Source organism: Blennius ocellaris (genome assembly GCF_963422515.1).
Source record: "Blennius ocellaris genome assembly, chromosome: 12".
Taxonomy (NCBI): Eukaryota; Metazoa; Chordata; class Actinopteri; order Blenniiformes; family Blenniidae; genus Blennius; species Blennius ocellaris.
Window position 1 is genome coordinate 17,245,928 of NC_137661.1, and position 12,419 is coordinate 17,258,346.

A 12,419-nucleotide genomic window follows, 5' to 3' on the forward strand; every position below is an offset into this window, starting at 1 on the left:
ACTTTACCTTCATGCTGAACATTGTTCTGAATTAAACACTGAGTATAAGTTTTAATATCCAGTGGTCAGAGTTTGACAGTACTCATTGACTGAAAAGTATTTGTGACTAAATGAATTCTTCATCAAGATCATTTTAATCCATTCAGCTTGGATGTAAAATGAAATCAATACTTTCCGTTGATTTTAAAATTGTGATGATATATGTCCTCTGAATTATACTGAATTGGTCACCAGTGGTGGATGCTTCATAGTGGATGCCAAGTTTAATCAGTCACCGGTCACATAATTCAGTTATCAGTATACAAGATAATAAAAAACCCCAGCAAAACAAGATAACTGATGCTAAAAAGCAGATTGCAATTGTCAGCTTGAAAACAGTAAAAGCACAATGTTTCTGAGAACTGTTCTCACATTCAGAAATGTCACTGCAATAAATGTTAATAAAGTTATGCTCTGGAGATCACATGTAGAAGAACAAGAGTGCTAAAATGCTAAATGTCTGCTGAGCAACACGGGGGAATAAAATCCCACATAACCAGTTAAAGACCTTGCGGGAGAGGTCAGCAGACACGAGCATGTCCATGAATTATTTTTCAGTGCTGTGTGGCCAGCCATTCCCCGAGACTTCATCAGATTAATCATTTCAAGATAAGCCAGGGCATTGGTGTGAACAAGAGCCATGGAGAGATTAATAAAAACTGAACTGTTTGGTCAGAATCATCAAAAAAGGAAAATTTGGCCATCTGTAGCATATGAGTGGACAGAGGAAAGTAATGTGCACATAAAGAAAATAATGGGTGGCAGTCAAATCTCTACAAACCAACAGATTGCTGATGGAAATGTCACACGTTTAGTCAAAATAATTAATGTTTTGTAAGAGGCGGCCTGCTATAAAAGGAAGCTGCAAATCAACCGTGAAATACACCATAAATAATCTCCAGAAAAATACATTATTACTTCACAATGAGCAAATATAATTCAGAGGCGCATTTTCTAACAGTATCTGAGAATAAAGACTTGTTCAGTGTGAACAAAAAAATCAACAAAATGAATAAATGGGAGGAAGTTAGTGATTCGTTTGAGCATGGAGGGAGCTTGCATATAGTGGTATGTGGTCCCCCCCCACCTGTTACTCCTAAGATATGTGCACTTTCTTTGCAATGAATCAAGTCAACAAAGCAAGATGATGAAATAAAAATAACAAAAACAAGGTTAGCCTAACCTCTTTTAATTCAGGGGCCAGATACAGCCACTGAAATTGATTAAAAGGACTGGCAAATTATAGCTTACAAACCAATAAATTGTGTCAACTTCAAAAATGATTAATATATTCATTTGTTGATGAACATTTGAGGTACTGCGTAGGCATGTTGCTTCCACAGAAATACTTGTATCCGTTTATGAATGCATCACGTTTTGAACAGGGTCATTTTCAGAGGATAAGGTTGCTTGAAAATCACATGACAGACTAAGTCTATTACACAATAGAAGTATTGTCACCATCTGTCCCTCCACCATGACTCAACCTATCTTCAAAACTTTACATGTACCAATCATTTGGACGTGTGGTAAATAATAGCATTAGTCTGAGATTTGGGGAAAACATTGCTTTTGTCCCACACATGCTGTCATTGTTGTTGTTGTTGTTGTTGTTTATACGTTTCAGACAAATTTGGAAACTGATTTGGAAACCCTGTACTTCTGAGGACAACAGATTTAAAATAAATAAATAAATAAAACAAAGCTCAGTGTGGATCTTATAGGATGTTTTGGATCTACACAAACTAAATGGAGCCTTCTTTGTATCCAGTCAACTAATTCATCTCAAAATGGTTAGAAAGGTTGCATGAAAATCTCTGCTCGAGCTACTCAGTGGATGAAGTCAAGCATTTTACACAATGTGAAACTGTGATGAGTGCTCAGAGCTCCCGATATTTTAGTAGCGTTCAGATTTTGGGGGGAATCAATTCAGAGGCTGATTTGGAAATAAAAGCTGAAGGTTTCTAGATACCATTCACTCGACAATTCTCCTGACATCAACACGATTACAAATCGTATCTAGGGGGGGAAAAAAACACTTTTGGTCCCAGACAAATTAAACGAATCCATCTTATTATCCGGCCGTGAATGCATCACTTAATGAAAGTTTTGTTATCAGGGAGAGTGGATCAAGTTAAATAGCAGCTGATTTTCAAGGCCAGTTCTTGCAAACCTCCACTGATGGATTGCAGCAGGTGTCACAAGAGGTCAGGTGACTATCATGGCGTGAATTTCAATTTCGGTGTGGATTTACTCACAAATCTTTCGCAGGTTTCCGCAGGTTTCCGTCCTGTGACGTGATTGGTTGAACCTCGTGTAACCCCGCCCCCTCACCCCGCCCTGTGGCAGCAGCCCGGTAGTAGCAGTGTGTCGGAGGGACGTGACGCTTCATTTCCAGCGTAAACTCTGCAGGTCACGGCAGGACACGGCAACCGACAGGACGCCTGGGAGGTCAGTGGCTGGGTTCTCAGCTCTGTTTAGTTTAGACAACGCTTTCCAGACACGTGTTGCTAAAATCGCTTAACAAAAGAAACCAAACAAAACTTTCAATCACAAAAAGGCTACCTGGCCATGGCGTTACTTCCCTTCAAAAGCTGAGGAAACATCTGTATCACAACTGTATTTACTTTTCCGAGGTGATTATAAAGGAAGAGGACGTGATAACATGAGGGATGGTTTTTGTACGTTACAAGTCAGAGCTTCTCATCTGGGGTAAAGTTCAACGACCGTAAAGTGGAGAAGAAGAAAAAAAAAGCTTTTCTTTGCTCTGATGAGGGTTTAAATTCAAAATTAACACCCCCCCAAAAAAGCTTTTTCTGTTTCTGCTCGTTGGGGCATTGGTGGGAATTTGTGGATACATTGATTGAAGGGGTATAGTTTTGAGGCAGGCGTTTTTTAACTTGTGACTTTTCTTCAAGTGATCTGGTCTTGTGACCTTTTAATCTCGGGCTATATGAGTTTTCTTTTCACTTTATGTAGACTAGTGAATGGCATGACTTAGTTTTCAAACAAGTTATACATTATTGGATTCAAAGGTAGGGACGATGAATCTATTATAACCACATTTTGACCCGATGATATTTATAATTAACATGATTACAGCAATAAAAGTGTGAAATTAGTTGCTATACATAACAATCCTTGTGATAAATGTGTTAAGTCACAATTCAGCCTCTTGTTTGTGAAGATAAATGTTTTTTTGTGTCCCTCACAATTAAGACAATTGCGTTTATCTGTTGTAGATTGTAATGTGCTATTCTTCCTTTCCTTATCACCCTCTCAGGTTTATGTTGGGAACACTGACAAACTTGGATCAACCTGTTCAGATAAATGTAATGCAATGATTTCACCAAAAGCCGAACTCTCTTTTTTTCTTCTTCTTGGCTTACATGTCTTTGTTTTATATCTGTTCTATTCAAAATGAAACAGCTGTCCAGTTGTAAATAATTTATCTTTCATTTCAGCAGAAACACTAATATCCGTAGGTTTCCGTCCTGATGACATATCAGTTGGAATATCAAAGGTCATGTGACTTATTAGCTTCAAAGGTAACATCTCCACCCTCTTTTTCTGAGGCATGTGTTTCAGCTGTTGGCAGATGCGGCTGTTTAGTTTTATGTTGCGACAGGAAATTGCGACATGGCACTTTTATGAGCACATTTTTAAAAATTGATTCTCCGAGAGGTTATTGTTTTTCAGCAGCTCCATTGAGATTGCATAGACGCTCCTCTTCATTGCAGTGTACTGTGTCTTTGACAATTATCTGAAGTTCATCTCATGCTTGGTGTCAGGATGCAAATTGTTAGACTTTGATTTGTTGTAGCCAGTGGAAATCTCATCTACTGCCACTCAAGGAAAAAAAAAAAACATGTTGCCCAAGCAGGCTGTTGCAATGAAATGCAATTTGCAATCACAGAGAGAGTTCCAAGACAATTTCTGAGAAATCAGAACTCATGACACCAGCACAGAGAGTATTTTATTCAATATGACGTCTTAAAAGGGTGAAATGATTAAAGAGCAGCTCCATATGCAGTGTGCACTGCTTTCATGACAACCCATCCCTCTGTCAACTGTTCCCGTTGTCAGGTTGGCGTAGCGTACTGTTTTCCAAGCGTTTACATTCAGGCTGGCAACAGGTTACAGCTGCCTGCATGCCCTCCTCATTGATGTTGCCACATGTTTGTAACAAGGTAGGACAACAGGAGGCCACTTCCTACTTACACTCATCTGCCAGGTACAGCAGGTCAAGCATGACAAACACTTGTGAAGACAGGTGGAGTCCATTTACGTGGGTCTGTGCCATCTGGTGGAACACAAACAGATGCCATCCACATGTGGCGAACACCGGAGGGAGAAGAGAAACGATCTTGTTGCAGAGGAGCTATTGCTTCTCTTCCCTTCTCCATCCGTGGCGTCTTGGCCTCTTTATTTCCAAAGAAACATGTGGGAAGATCAGAGAAAGGAGAATAACTAGCTCCAGGACAGGGAATGTTTTACTGAGCATCAACATTATTGCAAAGAGATAAGCCATGGGGGGGGTACATTTACTGAGTGACATAGATTTTTTTACCTGCTGCTGGTTAGCTTTAGCTTTTAACACATCTGCCTGGATTTGGCAGGTACAGAAAGTGTTGCATCAATAGGAAAAGAAATATTTTGAGATTTTTGCCCCAGATTAATCAAGGTGTTTGGTAAATTACTGTAGGAATCTTAAATATCTTCTCATATGCTCATATAGATTCTGAGGAATCTATGCTGTGAACAGCAGTGAAGGCATTTTGCATCTCGTGCCCTTCCAGTGGATATCGGTGTACGCACGTTTTCATATCGCCCACACACAGAAGAGACATGACGGGCAGGAAGGGGGTGAACAGTCACACTCGTGTTTTAAATCATACGTGAATAATAATAATTAAAAAAAAAAAATACACCAACTTCAAAATGACTTATTTAAAATAGATAAGTATCAGTGGGCAACGCATCAATTATTTTACAAGTACGTGGGAAATTTCTTAGGCTTGCTATGACTTAATTAGACATGACATTTAGAGCAATATCTCATTGTGTTTATGTAATGGTGAAGCTTTCATTTACAGTTCCATCTCTATTGAATAATTGGTTTGGCCTTGTTTCATTTAAGGAAACATTTTCCAACATTCTTAGTAAAGAATTGCTCAATGTTGATATTAAGATGAATAATATCAGAGGTCCGTTTTGCCTGCATGCCTTTATTGGAGCTTATGAACAATCAGTCTTCAATATTGGTACCCTGTGGGTCCACTGTTTCTGCCATTACTCATGGTTTTCCTTGAAGTCCAATCTATAATTTGAAATAAGAGCCATGAGATTTATCATCTCTGTTTACTTTTCTTAGTGTACTTATATTTTGTAAAGTTTTTAATAAGAAAGCTAGGGGGCAAATGCATTATTGTGACGCTACAGTCTTGTCTCGGGGTTCTGTATTCTTAGTCAAAAGTTGAATTGTGGAGCAAAAATGGTAGAAATTGGCTTCAGCTGATTCACTGTTTCAGTTTGTTTGTACAGCAGCAAAGTTCTGATGTGAGTGTTTGGAATAAATTAACTTAAAAGCAGAATTTCACAGCCAAGGCATCTCCAGGACTGGCATTGCAACTTGCCCTAAATAGTATTGTCTTACAAAAATACAAGCAAAATATAAACGTTGGTAAGATGAAGATTTTTCTTCAATTTACTTGTGCTTTTGTGGCACTAACAGTTACAGTGGTTTTGATTCCTCTTTCATAAACAGTATAGTGGGATTTTGTGAATGCAGCAGTGTAGCTTTGGGACGTCGGCATAAAAAAGATCATTCCAAATACATCAACATCAATTTTGGGGGGCTTTTAACTCTGACACGGTGTCAGGGCTTGAGTTGTTTGTTTGGCTGTACCGTTTTATTTTTTGAGTGCAATTTCTTCCTTGTTGCATCAGAATCTTGACAAATGGATTTAACATGGCTGAGCTGCCGCTGTGCGTGCATTAAGCCAGCTGACAGGAGGACAGGGATTTCTGCAAGATAAAGTATATCAGCCACTTAAACGAAGAATATCAGAGAGGAAGCTGTATTTCATCATACATGCCAGACAAAGTGAAATCTGTTTCTCGCACTCTATATTCCACCTCAGAGATTGAACTCGGCAGTCACAATGGCAGACAGTGGGAAGACTAATGAGACCGGAGCTGCAGCAGCAGAACCAGCCAATGGAGACCAGCAGGTGAGGCGAAGTGTGACCCAAAGTGACACCTAATGCAAAACTGGAGCATATTATGAACTCATTCAACTCTTGGAATCTCAAACCATTTTATGCCTAATAAAATGCTTGTACTACAAATACTATAGAGAACAGGGTTCAGACCAAATTGTATTTTTCAGCCTTCGCTGAGGGTCCTTTTACTAATGATAATAGTTTGTTTTTTGTTGGGTTTTTTTCATTTTGATTCTAGACTGTTGTTTCCCGAGTGAGCAACTTGCCTCTTGTCAGTTCAGCATGTGGGGCGGTTTCCAATGCCTACAGCAGCACCAAAGACAGCATGCCCTTGCTGAAGGGAGTGATGGATGTAGCCGAGAGTGGGGTCCGGACTCTGGGAGCAGCTGCGTCCACGGGGTCCAAACCTCTTCTGGACATTATAGAACCACAGCGTACGTTCTTCCCTCTGCAACACATGATGTAATGCATGTGCAAGAACGGAATCGAAAAGCCCAACATTCACATTTGCTATAAGAGAAAGTTGCAGGCATATTGCACTTTAATGTGTGAAATCAGTCTTCGCTACAGTTAAAACACAACATAGCGATCCGTTCCTCTTGACTTCTAAAAGACAAATATGTAGATTGTTAATTAGATTTGAATAACCTTTTTTCGCTTTTATACTGTAGACATGAAACAAAAACAGTTTTTGTCCAGTACTGTTCGTTCACAGAGAAAACAGAGGGCTCTTTTCATTAAAACACATTTTTCCATTCCAAGTTAATTTCTGCTGTGTATATATTTTTTTCAGTTACCACAGTGAATGAATATGCCATGAAGGGGCTGGATAAAATGGAACAAAATCTGCCTATTCTTCACCAACCGGCAGACAAGGTCAGATTAAAAACGAGCTGCATTGTAGCAATGCCAAAACAAATACATGTAACATTCGCTTTTGCTCGTTGTTTTTTATTGTCGGAGCTGTATTTCACTTTAGCCGTTTGTTGCAGAATAATTCCGACTGATTTTCATCATTGTTTCACAATGTTTCCTCCTATCCACACTGTGTGACGACCTTTGTGCATCCAGACCTCTCAGATACCGTCTTGACTAATGCACTAGCTTTCCAAATCTGTCTGCAGGTTTTACCACACTCCAGGTAACCATGGCAACTCTGTTAACACTTGACAATATGTGAACAATTACAGTTAGTCTTTGTTTAAAAATAACTCAAAAAGTGGGTTAAACTAACTCCAAACACATTTAGATAGCAGGGATCATTTATGTCAACTCATATATATATATATATATATATATATATATGTATATATATATATGTATATATATATATATATGTATATATATATATATATACAGAGGAGTGCTATATTCATTCACTATTCATACACTAATCATTGCACATGATCTTGTCATTGCTTCCCCAGCTGATGTCAGACACAGTGGGTATGGTGTACCAGTCGGTGGCCGGGGCCAAAGATGCAGTGGTGGGGGCCGTGATGGGTGGTGTTGAGCTGACCCGGGCAGCAGTCAGTGGAGGCATCAGCACTGTCATGGGCACCAGGATGGGCCAGATGGTCAGCAGTGGGATGAACTTGGCCCTCAGCCGGTCTGAGAACTGGGTTGACCATAATCTACCACTCTCAGAGAGGGAGCTGGGTCAGTAGCTTCACTAATTAAGTAAAAGCTTTAGTCATAAACCGGGAGTGGGGGAGTGATTCATTCATGTCAACTACATAATAAACCCATGTAAAGTCTGTGAAACACTGCTTTCATATTAATGATTATAATGTCAAGACAAAGTGATCGGGGTGAATGTGCTGTTCAGGATGTTGAATTCTAACACAGTAGCTTAAGTAAAGCATATGAATGAGTGATGCTATTCATAGAGAGGGAGGCAGGTCTCTCCAGTCACCTTCCCTTCTGTTAACTTGGCCTGCAAAGCGCCTACAATTTCCAGCACTCGCAGCTCTGACACCTGCTACCATGATGTCACGTTATTGTGACAACCTGTCATACTCCAGAACAAGTGTACCAACACAGCTCCAGAGGCTTTTCTCTGATTATGTGAGCAATATGAAGTTGTAACTGTGAAACAAAGTGGAAAAGTATCCATTAAAGCAGTGCTTTGTGAAATGTGTATTTGTTCAGTGTTTAGCAGGGCAGCTTCTAAGAGAAACACAATTGTATATCCTCAAGTGTTCAAAGACCCTTTACGAGAGAGGATGAAATTGTCCTTCAAGTCTCTCAAAAGCAAATAGGCCTTTTAAGCTGATGGAGTGCATTCACCAGAACTAAAACAGATGAACATTACATAAGATGCCTCCTTACAGTCTGGTCCAGTTTTCAAACATTGCAATGATGTATAGCATTACAGCCTGCAATCACAGATTTGTATTCACACCTAAACATTTAATTCTATTGGACATTCCAGGAATAAATTACATAAAACATGTAAAGTGACCATACATTTTTAATATCGCACTTCTGCCTTTCAGCTGCTGTGGCTGAATCTGCCAACTCTGAGTTGACAACTACATCTGCCAGCCCCAGCTACTTTGTCCGTTTGGGGAAACTCTCTGCCAAGGTGCAAGAGCGAGCTCTGGAGCTGTCCCTGGTCCGTGCGCGACATGCCAGGGATGCCACCTACGAAACAGTGGCTCAGATTTCCAGCACTCTTGACCTGCTGGAGAAAACCCACACAAGTTCAACAAGTCAGGAGCCGGGAGGAGCCACACAGCAGCTGCAGGAGCACTGGACCCAGTGGAGGCAGAATCAGCCAGGAGCGGTGCAGACGGAGCCGGATGGGGCCAAAAGTGAACCTGAGGTGAGGACTGTTTATTTACACTCCAGAAAAACTTGGGATACAGCCGGAACTGAATGCATTTATAGAGGGGGATGAGTTTACAGATTCTGGATCAGGATACATTGTTATTAAAAATGTGATCTTTACACATGAGCATTATTTACGCATTTCGTTGTGGTAATTTTTGTATTGTTCGGAAGTATTTTTTCTTCTTTGAGCTAACATTAATCCTATGCAGGTAATTAGTGTGAGGAAGGATACGGGGGAAAGAAAGTATTTCTATCCACTGTGGCATCCTGTAATAGGAAAACATTGAAAGGAGGCTTGATGTGTCGAGCATCATTGTGTTATGGAAATATACACTGTCTTTTCTATCATCTTTTTAGTCTGGATGGATTAACACTGATGTCTATCTATTATTCAGCTATTTGTCTATCCTCTGAACCCACTTCAGCTAAAGTAGCTCCAAATGAGTGAAAGGTAGAGTACAACCTTGTTAGGTCGCCAGTGTATGATAGAGCTCATGCAAAGACACTGACAGAAAAAAAATGCACACACGTCCACTACCACAGTAGATTCACAGGTAACAAGCCATCTTTGGTTTGTTAGGAGGTTCATTCCCGTTAAGAGAGTTTTTCCTGTCCTGAATCACTTATTGTAGCTTATATGGGACTGAGGTGTTATTAAAATACTAAGTACAATGGGATTTAATAGTTCTTGTTTTTTTTTTAGAGTCATAGTATTAGAGCCATCGCATTAGTACCATTAATAAATAAATAAGGTAGACACATCAAGAACATGTAAACTCAACAAACAAAGGATTTAACCGGGGTCTTCTTGCTGTGAGGCAACAGTGCTCATCACCATCACTGTCATTCTTATGCATCCTTTTCGCAATTCCCTGTGATTTTTGATGCACACTTTTTATTGACAGCAACTGGAGTGGCGTGCCCTCGCCATGGTGCATGGCCTGAGCGACCAGCTGCGCTCAGCATGTTCCAGTGTGGTTTCAAGTGCTCAAGGTCTGCCAAGTGCAGTCCAGGACCAGCTGACCAATGCACGACAATCTGCTGAAGAACTGCACTCCTCTTTAGGGAACACGAGCAGCATCACACCCCTCCTTCTGGAGCGCAGCCGCCACCACCTGAACCAAGTACTAATTGCACCACACTGTTTTTACTGCAACGCTTGTGCTGCATCAGCTTGGCTAAATATAGTTCAGTGCTTGAATTTGTATGGTATTTTTCTAATGTCATCACTTAAGACAATTAGTCCTTCCTTTACCCCTTTTTTGGAGTTTATGTAATACACATGTACTTGTGCTGAGGATGCATTTTATGAAACTCCCCTGCAGGGGGATCTGCTCCTTCACATGCTTTTGTGAAAGAATGACATTCAGTCCAGAAGTGCACACGTATAGTGTTTCCTCGCTCTTTCCTTCTCATATAAAGTGCTATCATGCTTTTGAAAGAAAGTACTTGTCTTCGAAATGGTTCCATACGTGATTTTAAGAGAAACCACTGCGTACCTTTTCCAGGTTCAACAGTCTCTGGATGGTGTCATGGACTATCTTCTCCACAACACACCACTCAACTGGCTGGTTGGACCTTTTGCTCCCCAGCTGATCGAGCGAGCAGAGGATGATGTGGAGATGGAGCAGGCTGGCACAAAAACCTAAATCAGAGGACTTGTCGTTTCTTTTGAAAGAAGAATTCGTGCTTACTGTAGATGGAAAACAATCTTGCCTTATTTTCATGATCCTCTGAAATTAAACATTTTAGAGATGATGAGACAGTTTTGTGAATTAGTTTATTTCACTAATGCACACCTAAAAACCTGCGCCCTGAGATACTTTAAGTACGACGCCTTTATTTAGAATGCGACAATAATTTGAAATGGTTCTATGAACAAATGAATAAACTTCAGCAACGAGGCTAGTATTTGATTGGTTTTCAAGAAATCTGAGGCACTCCAAAAAGTAAGACAAATATATGTTGCCTGTCAAACGTCATTCCCAAAAGAGAAAAATAGTTTGTGAGATGGAGTCAATTTATGTTGCATATTATAGATTTGTTTTTTATTATTTTGTATATTATCAATTTTTCTGTATCTTTTCTCCAGAAATATAATAAATGTATGGATGGATCAAGTGAACTGATAAAACTACAATGATCAGACTGTACAGTGCCATTATGAGGTGAAGGATCGCCCTAGTATTTGTTGTGATGCTGCTGGTGTGGTCCATCCATCTCACTGAAGAATACTTTTTTAAGACCCACTGTTTCTCTGACTTGGTATAAGATTGTGGAAAAAAAAGAAAATAAACACGTATTTGCATATTTTTTGATATTGTATGATCCTTTAATACAAGAATCTAATCGTATATGCTTTGAAATAAACTTGTATTACTGTCAATTGCATTTATTGTGGCATCAAAACTAACCAGTTATAACTGAAAAGCTTTGATTTGCTGAATTCATGCTGAATACAGAAGCATGTTTCGCCATTCATGAGTATTAAAACAAGTCTTTCTATACACTTTTTTTTTGCATTTATTTTGGAAGGAATTCGCTAAATCAAATTGACCTTTAGTGTAAACTGTAGAACCAAAACCTAAAACACTGACTGAATGGAGATAAGAGTTCATAATGATTTGGTTTTTATGGTTGATACAGTTTCAATTGTACTTTTTATTTTTAAATCATGATTGGTTTCAGGATAAAACACATTAACTATAAATTAGATAATGTGTCATAAGATTTTTGAAATGATGGTGTCAATGTGGTGCATGTGATGAATTGGATACTCGGTTTAACCAGGGGAAACTTCTTTAGTGTCTTATTTGGAGATCAGAAATGCAAGAGGCCAAAGTCATCTTTTCTTTTCTTTTCTTTTTTAATAAATTGCTTTTAGAAAACAAAAATTCAATATTGCAAAAGAGTGAAGTGGCTCTTTCTCGTCCAGTGTGAAGAGTCCACTGTCCGTGATCATTTGAGATGGCGTGTAATCCGCTGTTGCTGCTGGCAAAGTGTTTTATCAAGTCTAAAATCCCTGAAATTATATTTTGGAGCACGGGCTGCTGACAAAATGTTATGAAAACATCCATTTGTTTTTCCAGCAAGACTTTTTCCCTGACCGCAGTGGCAAACTCCTCACAACTCCTTTGCTGACTGTGTTAATAAGCTTGACTGACCTGAACCCGACTGAGGATCAGTTGGATGTTGTCATGCAGAGGATGAGAAAAGCATGACCGATAAGACAGATGAGCCGAGGATTGCAAACAAAACAAGCAATCTTTCATAATGTGCTTATATGCCACATAACACTAATGCAAGAATCTCTACCAAAAG

General features: G+C 39.5%; 1 protein-coding gene across 1 annotated transcript; it reads left to right on the top strand.

Moving 5' to 3' along the window:
* Window positions 1–2,376: 2,376 nt before the first annotated feature.
* plin3 (perilipin 3) lies at window positions 2,377–11,484 on the top strand. Its single transcript, XM_080506839.1, has 8 exons — window positions 2,377–2,490; window positions 6,183–6,272; window positions 6,502–6,697; window positions 7,057–7,139; window positions 7,691–7,922; window positions 8,762–9,090; window positions 10,004–10,222; window positions 10,607–11,484. Exons 2-8 carry the CDS (start codon window positions 6,204–6,206, stop codon window positions 10,745–10,747), a joined length of 1,269 nt encoding a protein of 422 aa, XP_080362965.1. The 5' UTR covers window positions 2,377–2,490; window positions 6,183–6,203; the 3' UTR covers window positions 10,748–11,484.
* The last annotated feature ends 935 nt before the right edge of the window (window positions 11,485–12,419 follow it).

What these genes read in the sequence shown, in the direction of transcription:
- plin3 (XM_080506839.1), top strand. Translation starts at nt 6,204, where the DNA reads ATGGCAGACAGTGGGAAGACTAATGAGACCGGAGCTGCAGCAGCAGAA. An exon ending in TTCACCAACCGGCAGACAAG is followed by an intron (nt 7,140 to 7,690) that starts GTCAGATTAAAA and finishes TTGCTTCCCCAG; the next exon opens with CTGATGTCAGACACAGTGGG. An exon ending in GGGCCAAAAGTGAACCTGAG is followed by an intron (nt 9,091 to 10,003) that starts GTGAGGACTGTT and finishes TTTTATTGACAG; the next exon opens with CAACTGGAGTGGCGTGCCCT.